General features: G+C 49.6%; 1 protein-coding gene and 1 long non-coding RNA gene across 8 annotated transcripts; one reads left to right on the top strand and one right to left on the bottom strand.

Annotated features, from left to right (window-relative positions):
* Positions 1-5494: 5494 nt before the first annotated feature.
* On the top strand, positions 5495-13892 carry LOC139397142 (uncharacterized). Of its 6 annotated transcripts, XR_011630891.1 has the most exons (9): positions 10460-11356; positions 11449-11907; positions 11991-12081; positions 12180-12348; positions 12438-12544; positions 12635-12718; positions 12827-12843; positions 13379-13545; positions 13691-13892. XR_011630891.1 is itself a non-coding variant. In XM_071144016.1 (5 exons), exons 2-5 carry the CDS (start codon positions 11853-11855, stop codon positions 12492-12494), a joined length of 372 nt encoding a protein of 123 aa, XP_071000117.1. In that variant the 5' UTR covers positions 10458-11356; positions 11449-11852; the 3' UTR covers positions 12495-12974. The 6 variants fall into 6 exon arrangements, 1 of the variants encoding a protein (XP_071000117.1); XR_011630892.1 differs by lacking the exons at positions 13379-13545; positions 13691-13892 and having other exon boundaries at positions 12635-12969; XR_011630888.1 differs by lacking the exons at positions 10460-11356; positions 12635-12718; positions 12827-12843; positions 13379-13545; positions 13691-13892 and adding an exon at positions 5495-5662 and having other exon boundaries at positions 12438-12507.
* LOC139397143 (uncharacterized) lies at positions 7405-21131 on the bottom strand. 2 transcript variants are annotated; one of them, XR_011630894.1, is made up of 4 exons: positions 20963-21131; positions 8651-8717; positions 7679-7756; positions 7405-7588 (listed from the first exon to the last, which is right to left on the bottom strand). It is a non-coding gene; the product is annotated as an uncharacterized lncRNA (long non-coding RNA). The 2 variants fall into 2 exon arrangements; XR_011630893.1 differs by having other exon boundaries at positions 7414-7756.
* Positions 21132-21410: the final 279 nt, after the last annotated feature.

The following is a 21410-nucleotide window of genomic DNA, read 5'->3' as shown; positions in this document are numbered from 1 at the left end:
CTTGGTTCTGGGTCCATTTCTGGTCTTGGTTCTGGGTCTGGTTCTGGTCTTGGTTCTGGTCTTGGTTCTGGGTCCATTTCTGGTCCTGGTTCTGGGTCTTGGTTCTGGTCTTGGTTCTGGTTCAGGGTCTTGGTTCTGGGTCTAGTTTTGGTTCTGGGTCTTGGTTCTGGGTCTGGTTCTGGTTCTGGTTCTGGGTCTTGGTTCTGGTTCTGGGTCTTGGTCTTGGTTCTGGTTCTGGTCTTGGTTCTGGGTCTTGGTTCTGGTTCTTGGTTCTGGTCTGGTTCTGGGTCTTGGGTCTGGTTCTGGGTCTTGGTTCTGGGTCTTGGGTCTTGGTTCTGGTCTTGGTTCTGGGCCTGGTTCTGGGTCTTGGTTCTGGTTCTGTTCTTGGTTCTGGCTCTGGTTCTTGGTTCTGGTCTTGGATCTGGTTCTGGTCTTGGTTCTGGTCTTGGTTCTGGTTCTGGTCTTGGTTCTGGCTCTGGTCTTGGTTCTGGTTATGGGTCTGGTTCTGGCTCTGGTCTTGGTTCTGGGTCTGGTTCTGGGTCTTGGTTCTGGGTCTTGGTTCTGGTCTTGGTTCTGGTTCTGGTCTTGGTTCTGGGTCTAAGTTCTGTTTCTGGTCTTGGTTCTGGGTCTTGGTTCTGGCGCTGGTTCTGGTCTTGGTTCTGGTTCTGGGTCTGTTTCTGGTCTTGGTTCTGGGTCTTGGTTCTGGTTCTGGTCTTGGTTCTGGTTTTGGTTCTGGTCTTGGTTCTGGTCTTGGTTCTGGGTCTTGGTTCTGGTCTTGGTTCTGGGTCTTGGTTCTGGTTCTGGGTCTTGGTTCTGGTCTGGTTCTGGGTCTTGGTTCTGGGTCTGGTTCTGGGTCTATTTCTGGTTTTGGTTCTGGTTCTTGGTTCTGGGTCTTGGTTCTGGTCTTGGTTCTGGTCTTGGTTCTGGGCCTGGTTCTTTTTTTTACCAACACAAAAGGTCAAGTATAATTACCTCTGAATCAGAGGAGTGGTCAGGGTGAGGAGAACTGTGTCGACCAGGGGCCTCAGGAGAGCTTCCGTCTTCAGGGGCGGTGGGACTGGATGGCCCAGACCTGGGTGCGTCAGCGGGTTCCCCTGACAGAGGTGCCGCCGAGCTGGAGGACGGGGCGCTCATACGAGGGGAGGGACATGAGGGATGTGGACTGTCTGGTCTACATCCTCCTCCTGAAAGCCCTCGTCCTCCTCGTCGAGCTGCTCGAAAGCGGCTGCCTCTTCCGGAAGGTCAGGGTCCCCGCTGACATCCTGCAGCACTCTGCCAGTCTGCGAGTACAGGTACTCCACTCCGAGGAGTTCCCCTATGAAATCAAAAAAATAAAAAGCAGAGTAGAGAAGTGTTAATGGGATGTAATTAATGCAACTGATGTAAATGTTCATTCTCTTACTTGACTTACCTGTGTACTCGCTAGGCTTGGTGTAGTCCTTAACCTGTTCCTTGCCAAGCACCCTTTCGCTGCTAAGGTTAAGGATGCTTGCAATAAACAATGATCAACCACAGAAAAGTATTAATCCGCCAGTCTCTGAATTGTTGCAATAGCATGTATTTTTTTTACCAACACAAAAGGTCAAGTATAATTACCTCTGAATCAGAGGAGTGGTCAGGGTGAGGAGAACTGTGTCGACCAGGGGCCTCAGGAGAGCTTCCGTCTTCAGGGGCGGTGGGACTGGATGGCCCAGACCTGGGTGCGTCAGCGGGTTCCCCTGACAGAGGTGCCGCCGAGCTGGAGGACGGGGCGCTCATACGAGGGACATGAGGGATGTGGACTGTCTGGTCTACATCCTCCTCCTGAAAGCCCTCGTCCTCCTCGTCGAGCTGCTCGACAGCGGCTGCCTCTTCCGGAAGGTCAGGGTCCCCGCTGACATCCTGCAGCACTCTGCCAGTCTGCGAGTACAGGTACTCCACTCCGAGGAGTTCCCCTATGAAATAAAAAAAAAAAAAGCAGAGAAGTGTTAATGGGATGTAATTAATGCAACTGATGTAAATGTTCATTCTCTTACTTGACTTACCTGTGTACTCACTAGGCTTGGTGTAGTCCTTAACCTGTTCCTTGCCAAGCACCCTTTCGCTGCTAAGGTTAAGGATGCTTGCAATAAACAATGATCAACCACAGAAAAGTATTAATCCGCCAGTCTCTGAATTGTTTATTGCAAGCAAAAATTTATAACCGTGAGCTTGCAGTTCCTAACTTCCACACGATGTCACCAATAACGTCATTTTCGTTGACAAAAACGTCAAATCCTTTGTGTAATGATTTGTCATTACACAAAGGATTTTTGTCAACGAAAATGACGTTATTGGCGACATCGTGTGGAAGTTGTAGGAACTGCAAGCTCACGGTTATATATTTTTGCTTGCAATAAACAATGATCAACCACAGAAAAGTATTAATCCGCCAGTCTCTGAATTGTTGCAATAGCATGTCTTTTTTTTACCAACACAAAAGGTCAAGTATAATTACCTCTGAATCAGAGGAGTGGTCAGGGTGAGGAGAACTGTGTCGACCAGGGGCCTCAGGAGAGCTTCCGTCTTCAGGGGCGGTGGGACTGGATGGCCCAGACCTGGGTGCGTTAGCGGGTTCCCCTGACAGAGGTGGAGCTGGAGCTGGAGGACGGGGCGCTCATACGAGGGACATGAGGGATGTGGACTGTCTGGTCTACATCCTCCTCCTGAAAGCCCTCGTCCTCCTCGTCGAGCTGCTCGACAGCGGCTGCCTCTTCCGGAAGGTCAGGGTCCCCGCTGACATCCTGCAGCACTCTGCGAGTACAGGTACTCCACTCCGAGGAGTTCCCCTATGAAATAAAAAAAATAAAAAGCAGAGAAGTGTTAATGGGATGTAATTAATGCAACTGATGTAAATGTTCATTCTCTTACTTGACTTACCTGTGTACTCGCTAGGCTTGGTGTAGTCCTTAACCCGTTCCTTGCCAAGCACCCTTTCGCTGCTAAGGTTAAGGATGCTTGCAATAAACAATGATCAACCACAGAAAAGTATTAATCCGCCAGTCTCTGAATTGTTGCAATAGCATGTATTTTTTTTACCAACACAAAAGGTCAAGTATAATTACCTCTGAATCAGAGGAGTGGTCAGGGTGAGGAGAACTGTGTCGACCAGGGGCCTCAGGAGAGCTTCCGTCTTCAGGGGCGGTGGGACTGGATGGCCCAGACCTGGATGCGTCAGCGGGTTCCCCTGACAGAGGTGCCGCCGAGCTGGAGGACGGGGCGCTCATACGAGGGACATGAGGGATGTGGACTGTCTGGTCTACATCCTCCTCCTGAAAGCCCAGGGGCCTCAGGAGAGCTTCCGTCTTCAGGGGCGGTGGGACTGGATGGCCCAGACCTGGGTGCGTCAGCGGGTTCCCCTGACAGAGGTCTGGTCTTGCTTGCAATAAACAATGATCAACCACAGAAAAGTATTAATCCGCCAGTCTCTGAATTGTTGCAATAGCATGTATTTTTTTTACCAACACAAAAGGTCAAGTATAATTACCTCTGAATCAGAGGAGTGGTCAGGGTGAGGAGAACTGTGTCGACCAGGGGCCTCAGGAGAGCTTCCGTCTTCAGGGGCGGTGGGACTGGATGGCCCAGACCTGGGTGCGTCAGCGGGTTCCCCTGACAGAGGTGCCGCCGAGCTGGAGGACGGGGCGCTCATACGAGGGACATGAGGGATGTGGACTGTCTGGTCTACATCCTCCTCCTGAAAGCCCTCGTCGAGCTGCTCGACAGCGGCTGCCTCTTCCGGAAGGTCAGGGTCCCCGCTGACATCCTGCAGCACTCTGCCAGTCTGCGAGTACAGGTACTCCACTCCGAGGAGTTCCCCTATGAAATCAAAAAAATAAAAAGCAGAGTAGAGAAGTGTTAATGGGATGTAATTAATGCAACTGATGTAAATGTTCATTCTCTTACTTGACTTACCTGTGTACTCACTAGGCTTGGTGTAGTCCTTAACCTGTTCCTTGCCAAGCACCCTTTCGCTGCTAAGGTTAAGGATGCTTGCAATAAACAATGATCAACCACAGAAAAGTATTAATCCGCCAGTCTCTGAATTGTTGCAATAGCATGTATTTTTTTTACCGACACAAAAGGTCAAGTATAATTAATTACCTCTGAATCAGAGGAGTGGTCAGGGTGAGGAGAACTGTGTCGACCAGGGGCCTCAGGAGAGCTTCCGTCTTCAGGGGCGGTGGGACTGGATGGCCCAGACCTGGGTGCGTCAGCGGGTTCCCCTGACAGAGGTGCCGCCGAGCTGGAGGACGGGGCGCTCATACGAGGGACATGAGGGATGTGGACTATCCTCCTCCTGAAAGCCCTCGTCCTCCTCGACGAGCTGCTCGACAGCGGCTGCCTCTTCCGGAAGGTTAGGGTCCCCGCTGACATCCTGCAGCACTCTGCCAGTCTGCGAGTACAGGTACTCCACTCCGAGGAGTTCCCCTATGAAATAAAAAAAAAAAAAAGCAGAGTAGAGAAGTGTTAATGGGATGTAATTAATGCAACTGATGTAAATGTTCATTCTCTTACTTGACTTACCTGTGTACTCGCTAGGCTTGGTGTAGTCCTTAACCTGTTCCTTGCCAAGCACCCTTTCGCTGCTAAGGTTAAGGATGTGCTGCAGGTGGCCACTGTAGGAGAGCAGGGGCTTCCTGTTCTTCCCCTCCACTGCTGCCTGCGCACGGTCCTTGTTCCACCTCATCAGTCCATCCATCCAATGCCTGGAAATGCATTGCATTTGCCCTGGTACCTGAGAGAACAATGCACGATTAGGGTGGGAGAGCTGTTGCTGTTAACATTAAACATTAAGCATTACTTTAAGCTCCACAATGACAATTACCTGGGATGAACCGGTTGAGGTGGAGATGGAATGACTCCAAGGATGTGGAGCCCCGTGCGCAGTGATAAACCGGCAACATCACGCCGCTCTTGGTGTTTTTGCCGGTCTCGGTGTACAGCTGTACACCGGGTGGGTCCTGTATGCAGTGGAGGTGGCGCCTCTGCTCTTTCCAGATCGCCTGGATGCGGATGGAGTCCAGCAACGGGATGCCCAGGGTGTCGACCCCCTTCTCGCTGTTGAAGGTCTCGAGGAGAAGGAATTCGGTCACCGCAGCTCCACGCGTATGACGCCGACAGCAATCTCCTTCCTGCCGATCTTCCTCGAAACCTCTGCCTCGGTGAGGCCGACCATCCCGTGCTTCCCCTCCAGCTCAGACCTCTTGGCCTCCAGCAGTCGGCAGACATCGCCTGCATCCCACTCAAAGATGCAGGCTGACAGCTGCCGCATGAAGGGACCGTAGAGCTGGTGGCTCTCAGTGGTGACACCTGACGCAAACCGCCGCATCAGGTGCCAGATGTCCAGCCGAACCACCAGCTGGTCCCAGTCATTGTACATGGCAGCTGTCTTTGATCCGCCAAAGCTGGAGCAGCAGTCTCGGTCCACGTACATGAGCTGGGGGGGGGCGCCACCCCGGCGAGCCGGTACCGTTCCATGAGACCAGCCGCCATGGGGAGCAGGCCCTCGCCCTCACCGGCAGTGAGGACACTGACGAGGACCTGCCCATGCTCGTTACCGACGTTGGTAACCCAGGCGGCTGTGTCTGCAGCGGTACCCGCAAGCTTTTTAGTCACCTGGAGACAAACACACAAAGACAGAAAGGTAAAGACATTATTTAAATATAGAGATAAAAATAAAAATCAGACATGACTCATCTTCACATTTTTAAGTGAAAACTCACCTTCTTGGTAGAGTCCATCTTTAAGATGGACCCAAAGACGGAGGTGACCCTGGCCTTCACCTCGTCCAGCCGCGATAGCACGTCATGGCTGTAGACTGTCAGAAGCCAGACGGGTGAGGGCATCTCCGGTGGATCAGTGAACTGCCGCCCAATGCCAGAAACTGCTTGCACTCCCCGAGGTACCGTATACAACTACGCATCAAGGACTCGCTGTGACTTTCACACAGCTTGCTGTAGGTCTGTGACGCACTGTTCCCCAAAGTGCGCGACCTCAGCATCCTCACAACCCGCAGGTCACAGGACAGCCAAGAGAGTGAGTGAGAGTGAGTGTGAGAGAAAGCATATGAATGACATGCATTCATTTAACTTCATTACTAACTAACAAAACCTTGTGAACTTACTTGTATGTCAATATTGCTGGAAACTGGCAGCGATGCCGAGCGTCCAGCTGACTGACAAGGTCCCGTGACCACCCCGCGACCTCCTTCTTACACCGGCCGCATTCCAGGTACTCAGTGGCCATGAGATACCAGCGGTCGATGTCCAAGACCCTCCGGATGGTCTTGTAGAGCCCAGCCTTGCACAGTGTGCCTCTGCACCCAGACTGGGGACATGCCAGCTTGTATGCCCATATACGTACGGGCATCCAAAGGAACAGCTGACATGCGAAGAAGGGGTCGGGGGATGCGGGTGGCTGATTGTAGATCGGCCGTGGTTGGGGAGGGTTCCACCACGTGACCAGGTCAGTGGTGAGTGTCGACCTCCCAAAGCTGTTCCTGGTGAACAGCGTGCGGCCGATCCACCGCTGCTGCTCCTTGGTGAGAGATGAACGCCAACTCTCTGGAAGCAGCAGCTGAGTGAGAGGAGAGAGTGATGGGGGAGAAGGGATGGTAATGTTTCAGAGAAACGGACAGGGAGAGAGTATGCAGGAGACAAGACAACTGTGTCCAATGTTTAATATCTTAACAATGTGGAGTAATTACAGTTGATGAATTCACCTCAGCACTTTCTGAGGCGGGCCTTGGAGGCAGGAAGGACTGCCGGGGCAAATCCTCCTCTTCGCTCCGCCCTAGTAGGGCAGGAGCAGGGGCCGGGTCAGGAACCGGGGCTCGGTCATTTGGAGGCAGAGGCCGAGGGAGCGATGGGTGGAGCTGTAGGGATACGGCTTTTGCAGTGACACAGAAATAAATAGGTTAAATGAATGAATAAATGCTTCCATGAATGAACAGAGAAAGTTAATAGCACAATTCCAACATGCCCAGATGAATATCAATCAGTGATAGGATGTAACAAAATAATTAAATGAGTGTTGGTCAAGTTTGAGTGTAAAACTTACATGAAATTAGTGATTTAAAATGGAAAATAGAAAGTCATGATTACGTGACATACAGGATGACAGCTACATGCAGGATGACAGCCACAACATGCAGGATGACAGCCACAACATGCAGGATGACAGCCACAACATACAGGATGACAGCCACAACATACAGGATGACAGCCACAACATACAGGATGACAGCCACAACATACAGGATGACAGCCACAACATACAGGATGACAGCCACAGTGGCAAGGTAAGATATTTAATAGTGCATACATGCAGTGACTCTCCTCTAAAACCCAGATGACTCTTACCAATACATTTCCTTGGGCTGATGATAGGGAAAAATATTTAAAACAATTTAATACATGTCAGCAAAAACTTGAACTGAATAATTATCAAATGTCCTATGTCAATTAATAGTGATGTAAAAACATACATGTGTCTATGTCAGCAGCTGCTTTGACCAGCTCTGCGTCTGATATATCTGTTGGTGGCAGTGCTGGTCGAGGGAAAGACACCCCTATATCACGTGGAGAGAGAAAGGATTGTGAGCTACACAGCTTATCGAAACATTTTTATTTTTATCTTACATGTGAAACTAGACACTCACCTTGAACTGCAGGCTGAGAAGCAATGAGTTTCTTCATCTTCGCCTGCAGTTCACCTGGGGCGAGAGAGCGCCTTGCACCTGGGAAAAGCAATTCAAACATTATTTCAGGCACTCAGACAGAGAGGTTACTCTAAACAATATCTCAGAACCATAAAAAACAGCACCTTGGGGGCCCTCTCTCCCATTCAACCTACACACTCACATAACACAAGTCTGTCAATCACTCTTTTGGACCCCAACCTCCATTATAGAGGTTCCAGAGACATTTCCAAATCCTCCCCTTCCCCTGATTTCAACCCTGACCACAACCCTAACCTTAACCCGTACCCTAATTTGGGTTCGTATCCTGCTCCTGTCCATAATCCAACCCCTAACCCCCAACCCCTAACCCCTAACCAAAACCCCACCGCTAACCCTACCCCTAATCCTAATCATAACCCTAACCCTCCTAGAACAGATTTTGAAATTGACCCCTCTCGGAACCACAATCTTCTTTCCTCCTCTCATTCCCCTTCTGAGCAGCAGACAATCCTCATCCCCCTAGTTACTACATTCTCACATAGGATCAGACCGTTACATCAGGTGTTCAAACACAATTTTTCCATCACCCAACAGGCATACACACCCCTCGAGCCGTATAGAATAATCTCAGCATTTAGGAGGAATAAGAGCCTCAAAGACATCCTCATCCAAGCTAAATACAGTACCCCCAACCACCCAAACGGCCCACTTCAGACCAAGAAAATGCATTTCAAACTCATACAGCAAGACCTCCACTCCAGATTTAGACTCCATTTCACTCTACACTCCAAATGTCATGTGTATAATCACTTGCACATTTGACAAAAAACACTACATTGGGGAAACCCAGTATACAATAGAAAATAGACAAACAACATTCTATACAATATCAAACGTGCCCATTTACACACAGAACTAGTGACTCATTTCCAGGATCACCCCATCACTTACCTCAATATATCAGGATTACAGTCGTGTTCTGGGTGGACCAGTGGGCGGCGAAAAGTGGATAAGAGACCTAGGATAAGAGACCTAGGTAGGTGGAGTGCACCCCCTTTCCACGTGTCAGAGATGGAAGTGGACCAACCAATTCAAACCTAGAACCCTGACCCCCCTAACCCTAAACCTAATCCCTAACCTCTAGCCCAAACACTGGAGCAGTTACACCAACTTCGGAGGACACAAATCACTGGAAACAACTAAAAAAAATAAACAAAAAAGTTTCCAGACCCGTATCTCCCATTCCCCAAGTGGACGAAAACACGGCAAAAATCTACCGCATACACAGGATCCCAAATGGACAAAAACGCGATGGTAAGCGGGACAAAGTAGTAAGCCACCACAAGACCTCAAACTTCACATTTCCATTTTCGACAGATAAAGTTCATTATAAACATACCAGCTGCGTGCTTGCAGACGCGATAAAGACATGCAGGTTAAAATATCAAAACAAAATATGTGACCAATGGCATTAAATTGGAGACAGGCCGAAAAGCTTGAAACATGTATGGCAATTTAGCGAGTTAACCCGCTAGCTAATTTGTCCTGTGATATAAACATTGCGTTATTTTTTTACCTGAATTACACAAATTCCTCTACTCCGACAATTAATCCACACATAAACCGGTCAACTGAAACGTTTCTAGTCATCCCTCCTTCTTCATCTTTGAATTTATATGGTAATTGCCAGTAAAACACAAATCAGTTCTTCAATCAACCACGTCCTTTAATCAACCACGTGAGTGAGGAGATATCACGTGCATAGGCAGAAATCCCAGGGGGGACACGACCCCCCTATCCTGGGAAAAATATGATTCCCCCCCCCCCCAATATATCACTGTAAACATATCTATGTAATTTCAATAATATGAATGAACGCAATGAAAGCACTTATGCTGATTATAGACACTTAATAGCGCGTTTTTAAGTTTCAAAAGATTGCGACCCCCGCCCTTTGCCTCACAATGGTTTGATCCACTGCAGGTCATTAGTTTTGTTGGAAGCGACTACCAGCAGCTAGCTAACTAACTAACTACCAGCAAACCATCACTAGCGGTCTTCAGCGCGGAAAGCTCTCGCCAGTTCGAACAACGCGACTCTAACCAGAGCATAACGGACCTATTATTATTTATTTTTTTTATCCCCGGATTACCACCGGATTCCCACCGCAAACGGAACATTTTCAGATGGGTCTTCACAACTAGCTAACTGCAACCCCGGATGATTACTCCTGGCTAGCGTTTCCATCCATTTAGCTTTGAAGCTAGCCCGGCCAGAGCCCATGTGCTACCACCGAAGCATACTCCTGGGCTACAATATCCGGACCCACGACAGGTCTATCGATGTCACCGCATGAAGAGGCATAAACAGACTCACCCCATCGCGACGTCCCCCAAAGGCTAACTTTCTAGCCCTTGCTATCTCCTTGCTTGCTAATTCGGCCTGCTAACTGCTAGCTTGTTTAGCCCCGGTCCGCTAACTGCTACCTTGTTAAGCCCCGGCCTACTAACTGTTAGCTTGTTAGCACAGGCCTGCTAACCGTCTGACTCAACGGACCAAATATTTACTTTCAATCTCTTTTCGATTTTTAATTTGATTATACCTTCCGGTAACCTGCCTCACCCAATGTGATACGGAATCGCTATTATTTTTAATTTTTAGAACACATTCAAGAACCTCCAGAAGCTAACTAGCTACAAGCTATTTAATCATTGTTAGCCACTGCTAGCGGCCTTTACCTTCTCGTCGGCCTTTACCTACTCGCCAGTCTAGCTTCTCTGCCCCGCACACCGCTGCCCCCTGGACACTGATCACGTGGCTACATAGCTGATGCATGCTGGACTGTCCATCAATCACGGTACTCCATTTTGCTTGTTTATGTTTTATCTGTCGGCCCCAGCCGCACTCAGGTGGTAATTTCGCTTAATTTGCAAAGAAATCCACATTAAGGACTATAAATGTGATGAAATATGACATTAACACCTCTAGCCAACCGCATTTTTTTTTTTTTTACTACAGAGGCTACCCGAACTGTGTAATTTAACAGCATCTGTAGATCGCTAGCTACTGTAGCTATAGTATAGTGTGCTGCATGCTGTGGGCAGGCAAGTTAGCATTGTCTATCAAATATTTTTCTGACAGAAATGGATAATATCCGATGTATATTGCAAAGAAATGAAAATAATCAACTAGTAAAATGTGATGAAATATGACATTAACACCTCTAGCCAACCGAATTGTTTGACTACAGGAGCTACCCGAACTGTGTCCTTTAACAACATCTGTAGATCGCTAGCTACTGTAAACAAGGTTTACAAAAACGCAAAAGTTTATTTGACTGCTGACAACCCTATAAAACCTTAGCTAACATCTATATCAACTCAAACTTGGAATTGTATACTGTTTAATTGTCTATTTTTCTTCGTTTTTTGATGGCATGCGTTTGAAGTGTATGTAGTTGGATGCATTGTATGATATGTGACAACATGATTGTCATTGGGGCAAACGTGGCTTTCTATGATTTTAACTAAACTGAATTTAACTGCATATGAGCTAATAATCAACCTAACCCGGCACCCCCCTCCACACCACTGATATCGTCCTATACCCCCCCCCCCCCCCCCCCCTCACTGCTGTCCTCCTCCTTATCAAGCAAACGTAAGTTCCTTTATATGTATCTAATACTGTTATGCTGTTACTTGTCACTGCACTCCTCAGTCATGATAATAGTATTTTTCTTGCCTCCTAAGATGGAAAATCCTAGTTTCCGGTTCACGCCGTCACAGGAGTTGGTCCTCAAGGCCACCATGCAGGCAGTTAAAGTGGCCGCTGACGGCCCCCCTGCTTCTGGTGCCCAGGGCCCTCCTGTGAGGGCTAAGAAGTGGGAGGAAGTGGAAGCAGAGGCTCGAGCCCGTGTCGTCTCCGAGGGAGGTGACCCCGGTGCAGAGATGGTCGTCCTGAGCCGGTGCACGGTTCAGTTCGGCAAGTACCGGGGTCAGACCTTCAAGTGGATGATGGAGAACGACGTGGGCTACATGATGCACCTGGTAACGGTGCATCAGAAGGAGAGGGAGCGAGCGCGCAGTGTTTCCCAGCATCCCCTGATGGCCAACAAGGACGCCTTGACTCGCGCGCCTATCCGGCCTTCGCTGCGATGGTCAGGTTCAACCGGGCACACGAGGAAGCTAAAGTCCTGTCCTCCCAGCCAGGTGAGTTTGTTTAATTCTTCTCATTGTATGTAAGATGTAACTCTTTTGCTCTGACAGTTAATTGGTTCACGTGCTGATTTCAGGCCAGGAGGGCAAGGCCCTTGTCGGCATTGGGAAGTACAAGTGGGACACGCTGCAGGACCTGTATGAGGCTACGGGTGCAGACAGGATAAAGTAAGGGGCGAGCGTCTTTTGTGTTTTCTATGTTCATGTCAGTGTTTTTTATGCACCATTTTACATCTGAAATGTTCCCTCTGCTGTGTCTCACACAGATATGTCAGGAGCATGAGGACGCAGACACCCCGTTATCCTGGGAGTGCGATGGCCGCCTTGATTGATTACATTCAGCGCAGAGACCAGGAGGGGGTAGCTGCTGTGGCCGGGCCCGCCGCAGCCAGCACCATCCCCGCCAGTAACACCCGGCCCAACAGTGCGGCTTACGTAAGTGTTACATATCTTAAAGGAAAATATAATTCTACTTGTTCCACACAGTTGGAAATGGTGACATATTTGCTGTTTTGTTTTCAAAGGCCTCTTGGTCCTGCGATCTCTGCGTTCCTTTCAAGGCGCTCTCTCGCCCCAGGTGAACTGCAGGCGAAGATGAAGAAACTCATTGCTTCTCAGCCTGCAGTTCAAGGTGAGTGTCTAGTTTCACATGTAAGATAAAAATAAAAATGTTTCGATAAGCTGTGTAGCTCACAATCCTTTCTCTCTCCACGTGATATAGGGGTGTCTTTCCCTCGACCAGCACTGCCACCAACAGATATATCAGACGCAGAGCTGGTCAAAGCAGCTGCTCACATAGACACATGTATGTTTTTACATCACTATTAATTGACATAGGACATTTGATAATTATTCAGTTCAAGTTTTTGCTGACATGTATTAAAGTGTTTTAAATATTTTTCCCTATCATCAGCCCAAGGAAATGTATTGGTAAGAGTCATCTGGGTTTTAGAGGAGAGTCACTGCATGTATGCACTATAAAATATCTTACCTTGCCACTGTAGCTGTCATCCTGTATGTTGTGGCTGTCATCCTGTATGTTGTGGCTGTCATCCTGTATGTTGTGGCTGTCATCCTGTATGTTGTGGCTGTCATCCTGTATGTTGTGGCTGTCATCCTGTATGTTGTGGCTATCATCCTGTATGTTGTGGCTATCATCCTGTATGTTGTGGCTGTCATCCTGTATGTTGTGGCTGTCATCCTGCATGTTGTGGCTGTCATCCTGCATGTAGCTGTCATCCTGTATGTCACGTAATCATGACTTTCTATTTTCCATTTTAATCACTAATTTCATGTAAGTTTTACACTCAAACTTGACCAACACTCATTTAATTATTTTGTTACATCCTATCACTGATTGATATTCATCTGGGCATGTTGGAATTGTGCTATTAACTTTCTCTGTTCATTCATGGAAGCATTTATTCATTCATTTAACCTATTTATTTCTGTGTCACTGCAAAAGCCGTATCCCTACAGCTCCACCCATCGCTCCCTCGGCCACTGCCTCCAAATGACCGCGCCCCGGTTCCTGACCCGGCCCCTGCTCCTGCCCTACTAGGGCGGAGCGAAGAGGAGGATTTGCCCCGGCAGTCCTTCCTGCCTCCAAGGCCCGCCTCAGAAAGTGCTGAGGTAAATTCATCAACTGTAATTACTCCACATTGTTAAGATATTAAACATTGGACACAGTTGTCTTGTCTCCTGCATACTCTCTCCCTGTCCGTTTCTCTGAAACATTACCATCCCTTCTCCCCCATCACTCTCTCCTCTCACTCAGCTGCTGCTTCCAGAGAGTTGGCGTTCATCTCTCACCAAGGAGCAGCAGCGGTGGATCGGCCGCACGCTGTTCACCAGGAACAGCTTTGGGAGGTCGACACTCACCACTGACCTGGTCACCCTGGTGACCAGCTTTGGGAGGTCGACCTGGTCACTGACCAACCCTCCCCAACCACGGCCGATCTACAATCAGCCCCCGCATCCCCCGACCCCTTCTTCGCATGTCAGCTGTTCCTTTGGATGCCCGTACGTATATGGGCATACAAGCTGACATGTCCCCAGTCTGGGTGCAGAGGCACACTGTGCAAGGCTGGGCTCTACAAGACCATCCGGAGGGTCTTGGACATCGACCGCTGGTATCTCATGGCCACTGAGTACCTGGAATGCGGCCGGTGTAAGAAGAAGGTCGCGTGGTGGTCACGGGACCTTGTCAGTCAGCTGGACGCTCGGCATCGCTGCCAGTTTCCAGCAATATTGACATACAAGTAAGTTCACAAGGTTTTGTTAGTTAGTAATGAAGTTAAATGAATGCATGTCATTCATATGCTTTCTCTCACACTCACTCTCACTCACTCTCTTGGCTGTCCTGTGACCTGCGGGTTGTGAGGATGCTGAGGTCGCGCACTTTGGGGAACAGTGCGTCACAGACCTACAGCAAGCTGTGTGAAAGTCACAGCGAGTCCTTGATGCGTAGTTGTATACGGTACCTCGGGGAGTGCAAGCAGTTTCTGGCATTGGGCGGCAGTTCACTGATCCACCGGAGATGCCCTCACCCGTCTGGCTTCTGACAGTCTACAGCCATGACGTGCTATCGCGGCTGGACGAGGTGAAGGCCAGGGTCACCTCCGTCTTTGGGTCCATCTTAAAGATGGACTCTACCAAGAAGGTGAGTTTTCACTTAAAAATGTGAAGATGAGTCATGTCTGATTTTTATTTTTATCTCTATATTTAAATAATGTCTTTACCTTTCTGTCTTTGTGTGTTTGTCTCCAGGTGACTAAAAAGCTTGCGGGTACCGCTGCAGACACAGCCGCCTGGGTTACCAACGTCGGTAACGAGCATGGGCAGGTCCTCGTCAGTGTCCTCACTGCCGGTGAGGGCGAGGGCCTGCTCCCCAAGGCGGCTGGTCTCATGGAACGGTACCGGCTCGCCGGGGTGGCGCCCCCCCCAGCTCATGTACGTGGACCGAGACTGCTGCTCCAGCTTTGGCGGATCAAAGACAGCTGCCATGTACAATGACTGGGACCAGAGTGTGGTTCGGCTGGACATCTGGCACCTGATGCGGCGGTTTGCGTCAGGTGTCACCACTGAGAGCCACCAGCTCTACGGTCCCTTCATGCGGCAGCTGTCAGCCTGCATCTTTGAGTGGGATGCAGGCGATGTCTGCCGACTGCTGGAGGCCAAGAGGTCTGAGCTGGAGGGGAAGCACGGGATGGTCGGCCTCACCGAGGCAGAGGTTTCGAGGAAGATCGGCAGGAAGGAGATTGCTGTCGGCGTCATACGCGTGGAGCTGCGGTGACCGAATTCCTTCTCCTCGAGACCTTCAACAGCGAGAAGGGGGTCGACACCCTGGGCATCCCGTTGCTGGACTCCATCCGCATCCAGGCGATCTGGAAAGAGCAGAGGCGCCACCTCCACTGCATACAGGACCCACCCGGTGTACAGCTGTACACCGAGACCGGCAAAATCACCAAGGGCGGCGTGATGTTGCTGGTTTATCACTGCGCACGGGGTTCCACATCCTTGGAGTCATTCCATCTCCACCTCAACCGGTTCATCCCAGGTAATTGTCATTGTGGAGCTTAAAGTAATGCTTAATGTTTAATGTTAACAGCAACAGCAACAGCTCTCCCACCCTAATCGTGCATTGTTCTCTCAGGTACCAGGGCAAATGCAATGCATTTCCAGGCATTCCTTTTGGATGGACTGATGAGGTGGAACAAGGACCGTGCGCAGGCAGCAGTGGAGGGGAAGAACAGGAAGCCCCTGCTCTCCTACAGTGGCCACCTGCAGCACATCCTTAACCTTAGCAGCGAAAGGGTGCTTGGCAAGGAACAGGTTAAGGACTACACCAAGCCTAGTGAGTACACAGGTAAGTCAAGTAAGAGAATGAACATTTACATCAGTTGCATTAATTACATCCCATTAACACTTCTCTACTCTGCTTTTTATTTTTTTTATTTCATAGGGGAACTCCTCGGAGTGGAGTACCTGTACTCGCAGACTGGCAGAGTGCTGCAGGATGTCAGCGGGGACCCTGACCTTCCGGAAGAGGCAGCCGCTTTCGAGCAGCTCGACGAGGAGGACGAGGGCTTTCAGGAGGAGGATGTAGACCAGACAGTCCACATCCCTCATGTCCCTCCCCTCGTATGAGCGCCCCGTCCTCCAGCTCGGCGGCACCTCTGTCAGGGGAACCCGCTGACGCACCCAGGTCTGGGCCATCCAGTCCCACCGCCCCTGAAGACGGAAGCTCTCCTGAGGCCCCTGGTCGACACAGTTCTCCTCACCCTGACCACTCCTCTGATTCAGAGGTAATTAATTATACTTGACCTTTTGTGTCTGTAAAAAAAATACATGCTATTGCAACAATTCAGAGACTGGCGGATTAATACTTTTCTGTGGTTGATCATTGTTTATTGCAAGCATCCTTAACCTTAGCAGCGAAAGGGTGCTTGGCAAGGAACAGGTTAAGGACTACACCAAGCCTAGTGAGTACACAGGTAAGTCAAGTAAGAGAATGAACATTTACATCAGTTGCATTAATTACATCCCATTAACACTTCTCTACTCTGCTTTTTATTTTTTTTATTTCATAGGGGAACTCCTCGGAGTGGAGTACCTGTACTCGCAGACTGGCAGAGTGCTGCAGGATGTCAGCGGGGACCCTGACCTTCCGGAAGAGGCAGCCGCTGTCGAGCAGCTCGACGAGGAGGACGAGGGCTTTCAGGAGGAGGATGTAGACCAGACAGTCCACATCCCTCATGTCCCTCGTATGAGCGCCCCGTCCTCCAGCTCGGCGGCACCTCTGTCAGGGGAACCCGCTGACGCACCCAGGTCTGGGCCATCCAGTCCCACCGCCCCTGAAGACGGAAGCTCTCCTGAGGCCCCTGGTCGACACAGTTCTCCTCACCCTGACCACTCCTCTGATTCAGAGGTAATTATACTTGACCTTTTGTGTTGGTAAAAAAAAGACATGCTATTGCAACAATTCAGAGACTGGCGGATTAATACTTTTCTGTGGTTGATCATTGTTTATTGCAAGCATCCTTAACCTTAGCAGCGAAAGGGTGCTTGGCAAGGAACAGGTTAAGGACTACACCAAGCCTAGTGAGTACACAGGTAAGTCAAGTAAGAGAATGAACATTTACATCAGTTGCATTAATTACATCCCATTAACACTTCTCTACTCTGCTTTTTATTTTTTTTATTTCATAGGGGAACTCCTCGGAGTGGAGTACCTGTACTCGCAGACTGGCAGAGTGCTGCAGGATGTCAGCGGGGACCCTGACCTTCCGGAAGAGGCAGCCGCTGTCGAGCAGCTCGACGAGGAGGACGAGGGCTTTCAGGAGGAGGATGTAGACCAGACAGTCCACATCCCTCATGTCCCTCCCCTCGTATGAGCGCCCCGTCCTCCAGCTCGGCGGCACCTCTGTCAGGGGAACCCGCTGACGCACCCAGGTCTGGGCCATCCAGTCCCACCGCCCCTGAAGACGGAAGCTCTCCTGAGGCCCCTGGTCGACACAGTTCTCCTCACCCTGACCACTCCTCTGATTCAGAGGTAATTATACTTGACCTTTTGTGTTGGTAAAAAAAAGACATGCTATTGCAACAATTCAGAGACTGGCGGATTAATACTTTTCTGTGGTTGATCATTGTTTATTGCAAGCATCCTTAACCTTAGCAGCGAAAGGGTGCTTGGCAAGGAACAGGTTAAGGACTACACCAAGCCTAGTGAGTACACAGGTAAGTCAAGTAAGAGAATGAACATTTACATCAGTTGCATTAATTACATCCCATTAACACTTCTCTGCTTTTTATTTTTTTTATTTCATAGGGGAACTCCTCGGTGGAGTGGAGTACCTGTACTCCTTCCGCAGCCGCTGTCGACTGGCAGAGTGCTGCAGGATGTCTGTCAGCGGGGACCCTGACCTTCCGGAAGAGGCAGAGGTAATTAATTATACCCTTTTGTGTTGGTAAAAAAAATACATGCTATTGCAACAATTCAGAGACTGGCGGATTAATACTTTTCTGCATTGTTTATTGCGCATCCTTAACCTTAGCAGCGAAAGGGTGCTTGGCAAGGAACAGGTTAAGGACTACACCAAGCCTAGTGAGTACACAGGTAAGTCAAGTAAGAGAATGAACATTTACATCAGTTGCATTAATTACATCCCATTAACACTTCTCTGCTTTTTATTTTTTTGATTTCATAGGGGAACTCCTCGGAGTGGAGTACCTGTACTCGCAGACTGGCAGAGTGCTGCAGGATGTCCCCCTGACCTTCCGGAAGAGGCAGCCGCTGTCGAGCAGCTCGACGAGGAGGACGAGGGCTTTCAGGAGGAGGATGTAGACCAGACAGTCCACATCCCTCATGTCCCTCCGCCCCGTCCTCCAGCTCGGCGGCACCTCTGTCAGGGGAACCCGCTGACGCACCCAGGTCTGGGCCATCCAGTCCCACCGCCCCTGAAGACGGAAGCTCTCCTGAGGCCCCTGGTCGACACAGTTCTCCTCACCCTGACCACTCCTCTGATTCAGAGGTAATTATACTTGACCTTTTGTGTTGGTAAAAAAAATACATGCTATTGCAACAATTCAGAGACTGGCGGATTAATACTTTTCTGTGGTTGATCATTGTTTATTGCAAGCAAAAATATATAACCGTGAGCTTGCAGTTCCTACAACTTCCACACGATGTCGCCAATAACGTCATTTTCGTTGACAAAAATCCTTTGTGTAATGACAAATCATTACACAAAGGATTTGATGTTTTTGTCAACGAAAATGACGTTATTGGAGACATCGTGTGGAAGTTGTAGGAACTGCAAGCTCACGGTTATATATTTTTGCTTGCAATAAACAATTCAGAGACTGGCGGATTAATACTTTTCTGTGGTGGATCATTGTTTATTGCAAGCATCCTTAACCTTAGCAGCGAAAGGGTGCTTGGCAAGGAACAGGTTAAGGACTACACCAAGCCTAGCGAGTACACAGGTAAGTCAAGTAAGAGAATGAACATTTACATCAGTTGCATTAATTACATCCCATTAACACTTCTCTGCTTTTTATTTTTTTTATTTCATAGGGGAACTCCTCGGAGTGGAGTACCTGTACTCGCAGACTGGCAGAGTGCTGCAGGATGTCAGCGGGGACCCTGACCTTCCGGAAGAGGCAGCCGCTGTCGAGCAGCTCGACGAGGAGGACGAGGGCTTTCAGGAGGAGGATGTAGACCAGACAGTCCACATCCCTCATGTCCCTCCCCTCGTATGAGCGCCCCGTCCTCCAGCTCGGCGGCACCTCTGTCAGGGGAACCCGCTGACGCACCCAGGTCTGGGCCATCCAGTCCCACCGCCCCTGAAGACGGAAGCTCTCCTGAGGCCCCTGGTCGACACAGTTCTCCTCACCCTGACCACTCCTCTGATTCAGAGGTAATTAATTATACTTGACCTTTTGTGTCGGTAAAAAAAATACATGCTATTGCAACAATTCAGAGACTGGCGGATTAATACTTTTCTGTGGTTGATCATTGTTTATTGCAAGCATCCTTAACCTTAGCAGCGAAAGGGTGCTTGGCAAGGAACAGGTTAAGGACTACACCAAGCCTAGCGAGTACACAGGTAAGTCAAGTAAGAGAATGAACATTTACATCAGTTGCATTAATTACATCCCATTAACACTTCTCTACTCTGCTTTTTATTTTTTTTATTTCATAGGGGAACTCCTCGGAGTGGAGTACCTGTACTCGCAGACTGGCAGAGTGCTGCAGGATGTCAGCGGGGACCCTGACCTTCCGGAAGAGGCAGCCGCTGTCGAGCAGCTCGACGAGGAGGACGAGGGCTTTCAGGAGGAGGATGTAGACCAGACAGTCCACATCCCTCATGTCCCTCGTATGAGCGCCCCGTCCTCCAGCTCGGCGGCACCTCTGTCAGGGGAACCCGCTGACGCACCCAGGTCTGGGCCATCCAGTCCCACCGCCCCTGAAGACGGAAGCTCTCCTGAGGCCCCTGGTCGACACAGTTCTCCTCACCCTGACCACTCCTCTGATTCAGAGGTAATTATACTTGACCTTTTGTGTTGGTAAAAAAAATACATGCTATTGCAACAATTCAGAGACTGGCGGATTAATACTTTTCTGTGGTTGATCATTGTTTATTGCAAGCATCCTTAACCTTAGCAGCGAAAGGGTGCTTGGCAAGGACATTGGTCGTGTGGAAGTTGACTTGACTTTTCTGGGTTGATCATTGTTTATTGCAAGCATCCTTAACCTTAGCAGCGAAAGGGTGCTTGGCAAGGAACAGGTTAAGGACTACATCAGTGGAGTACCTGTACTCGCAGACTGGCAGAGTGCTGCAGGATGTCAGCGGGGACCCTGACCTTCCGGAAGAGGCAGCCGCTGTCGAGCAGCTCGACGAGGAGGACGAGGGCTTTCAGGAGGAGGATGTAGACCAGACAGTCCACATCCCTCATGTCCCTCGTATGAGCGCCCCGTCCTCCAGCTCGGCGGCACCTCTGTCAGGGGAACCCGCTGACGCACCCAGGTCTGGGCCATCCAGTCCCACCGCCCCTGAAGACGGAAGCTCTCCTGAGGCCCCTGGGCTTTCAGGAGGAGGGTTGATCATTGTTTATTGCAAGCATCCTTAACCTTAGCACAGTCTGTTAAGGACTACACCAAGCCTGCCTCTTGAACATTTACATCAGTTGAAGGTCAGGGTACCCCGCTGACATCCTGCAGCACTCTGCCAGTCTGCGAGTACAGGTACTCCACTCCGAGGAGTTCCCCTATGAAATAAAAAAAATAAAAAGCAGAGAAGTGTTAATGGGATGTAATTAATGCAACTGATGTAAATGTTCATCCCTCTTACTTGACTTACCTGTGTACTCGCTAGGCTTGGTGTAGTCCTTAACCTGTTCCTTGCCAAGCACCCTTTCGCTGCTAAGGTTAAGGATGCTTGCAATAAACAATGATCAACCACAGAAAAGTATTAATCCGCTAGTCTCTGAATTGTTGCAACAGCATGTATTTTTTTTACCAACACAAAAGGTCAAGTATAATTACCTCTGAATCAGAGGAGTGGTCAGGGTGAGGAGAACTGTGTCGACCAGGGGCCTCAGGAGAGCTTCCGTCTTCAGGGGCGGTGGGACTGGATGGCCCAGACCTGGGTGCGTCAGCGGGTTCCCCTGACAGAGGTGCCGCCGAGCTGGAGGACGGGGCGCTCATACGAGGGGAGGGACATGAGAGATGTGGACTGTCTGGTCTACATCCTCCTCCTGAAAGCCCTCGTCGAGCTGCTCGACAGCGGCTGCCTCTTCCGGAAGGTCAGGGTCCCCGCTGACATCCTGCAGCACTCTGCCAGTCTGCGAGTACAGGTACTCCACTCCGAGGAGTTCCCCTATGAAATAAAAAAAATAAAAAGCAGAGAAGTGTTAATGGGATGTAATTAATGCAACTGATGTAAATGTTCATTCTCTTACTTGACTTACCTGTGTACTCACTAGGCTTGGTG

This window comes from Oncorhynchus clarkii, unplaced genomic scaffold, assembly GCF_045791955.1.
Source record: "Oncorhynchus clarkii lewisi isolate Uvic-CL-2024 unplaced genomic scaffold, UVic_Ocla_1.0 unplaced_contig_6031_pilon_pilon, whole genome shotgun sequence".
In the NCBI taxonomy this organism is placed as follows: Eukaryota; Metazoa; Chordata; class Actinopteri; order Salmoniformes; family Salmonidae; genus Oncorhynchus; species Oncorhynchus clarkii.
This window is presented reverse-complemented; position numbering and strand designations above follow the sequence as displayed.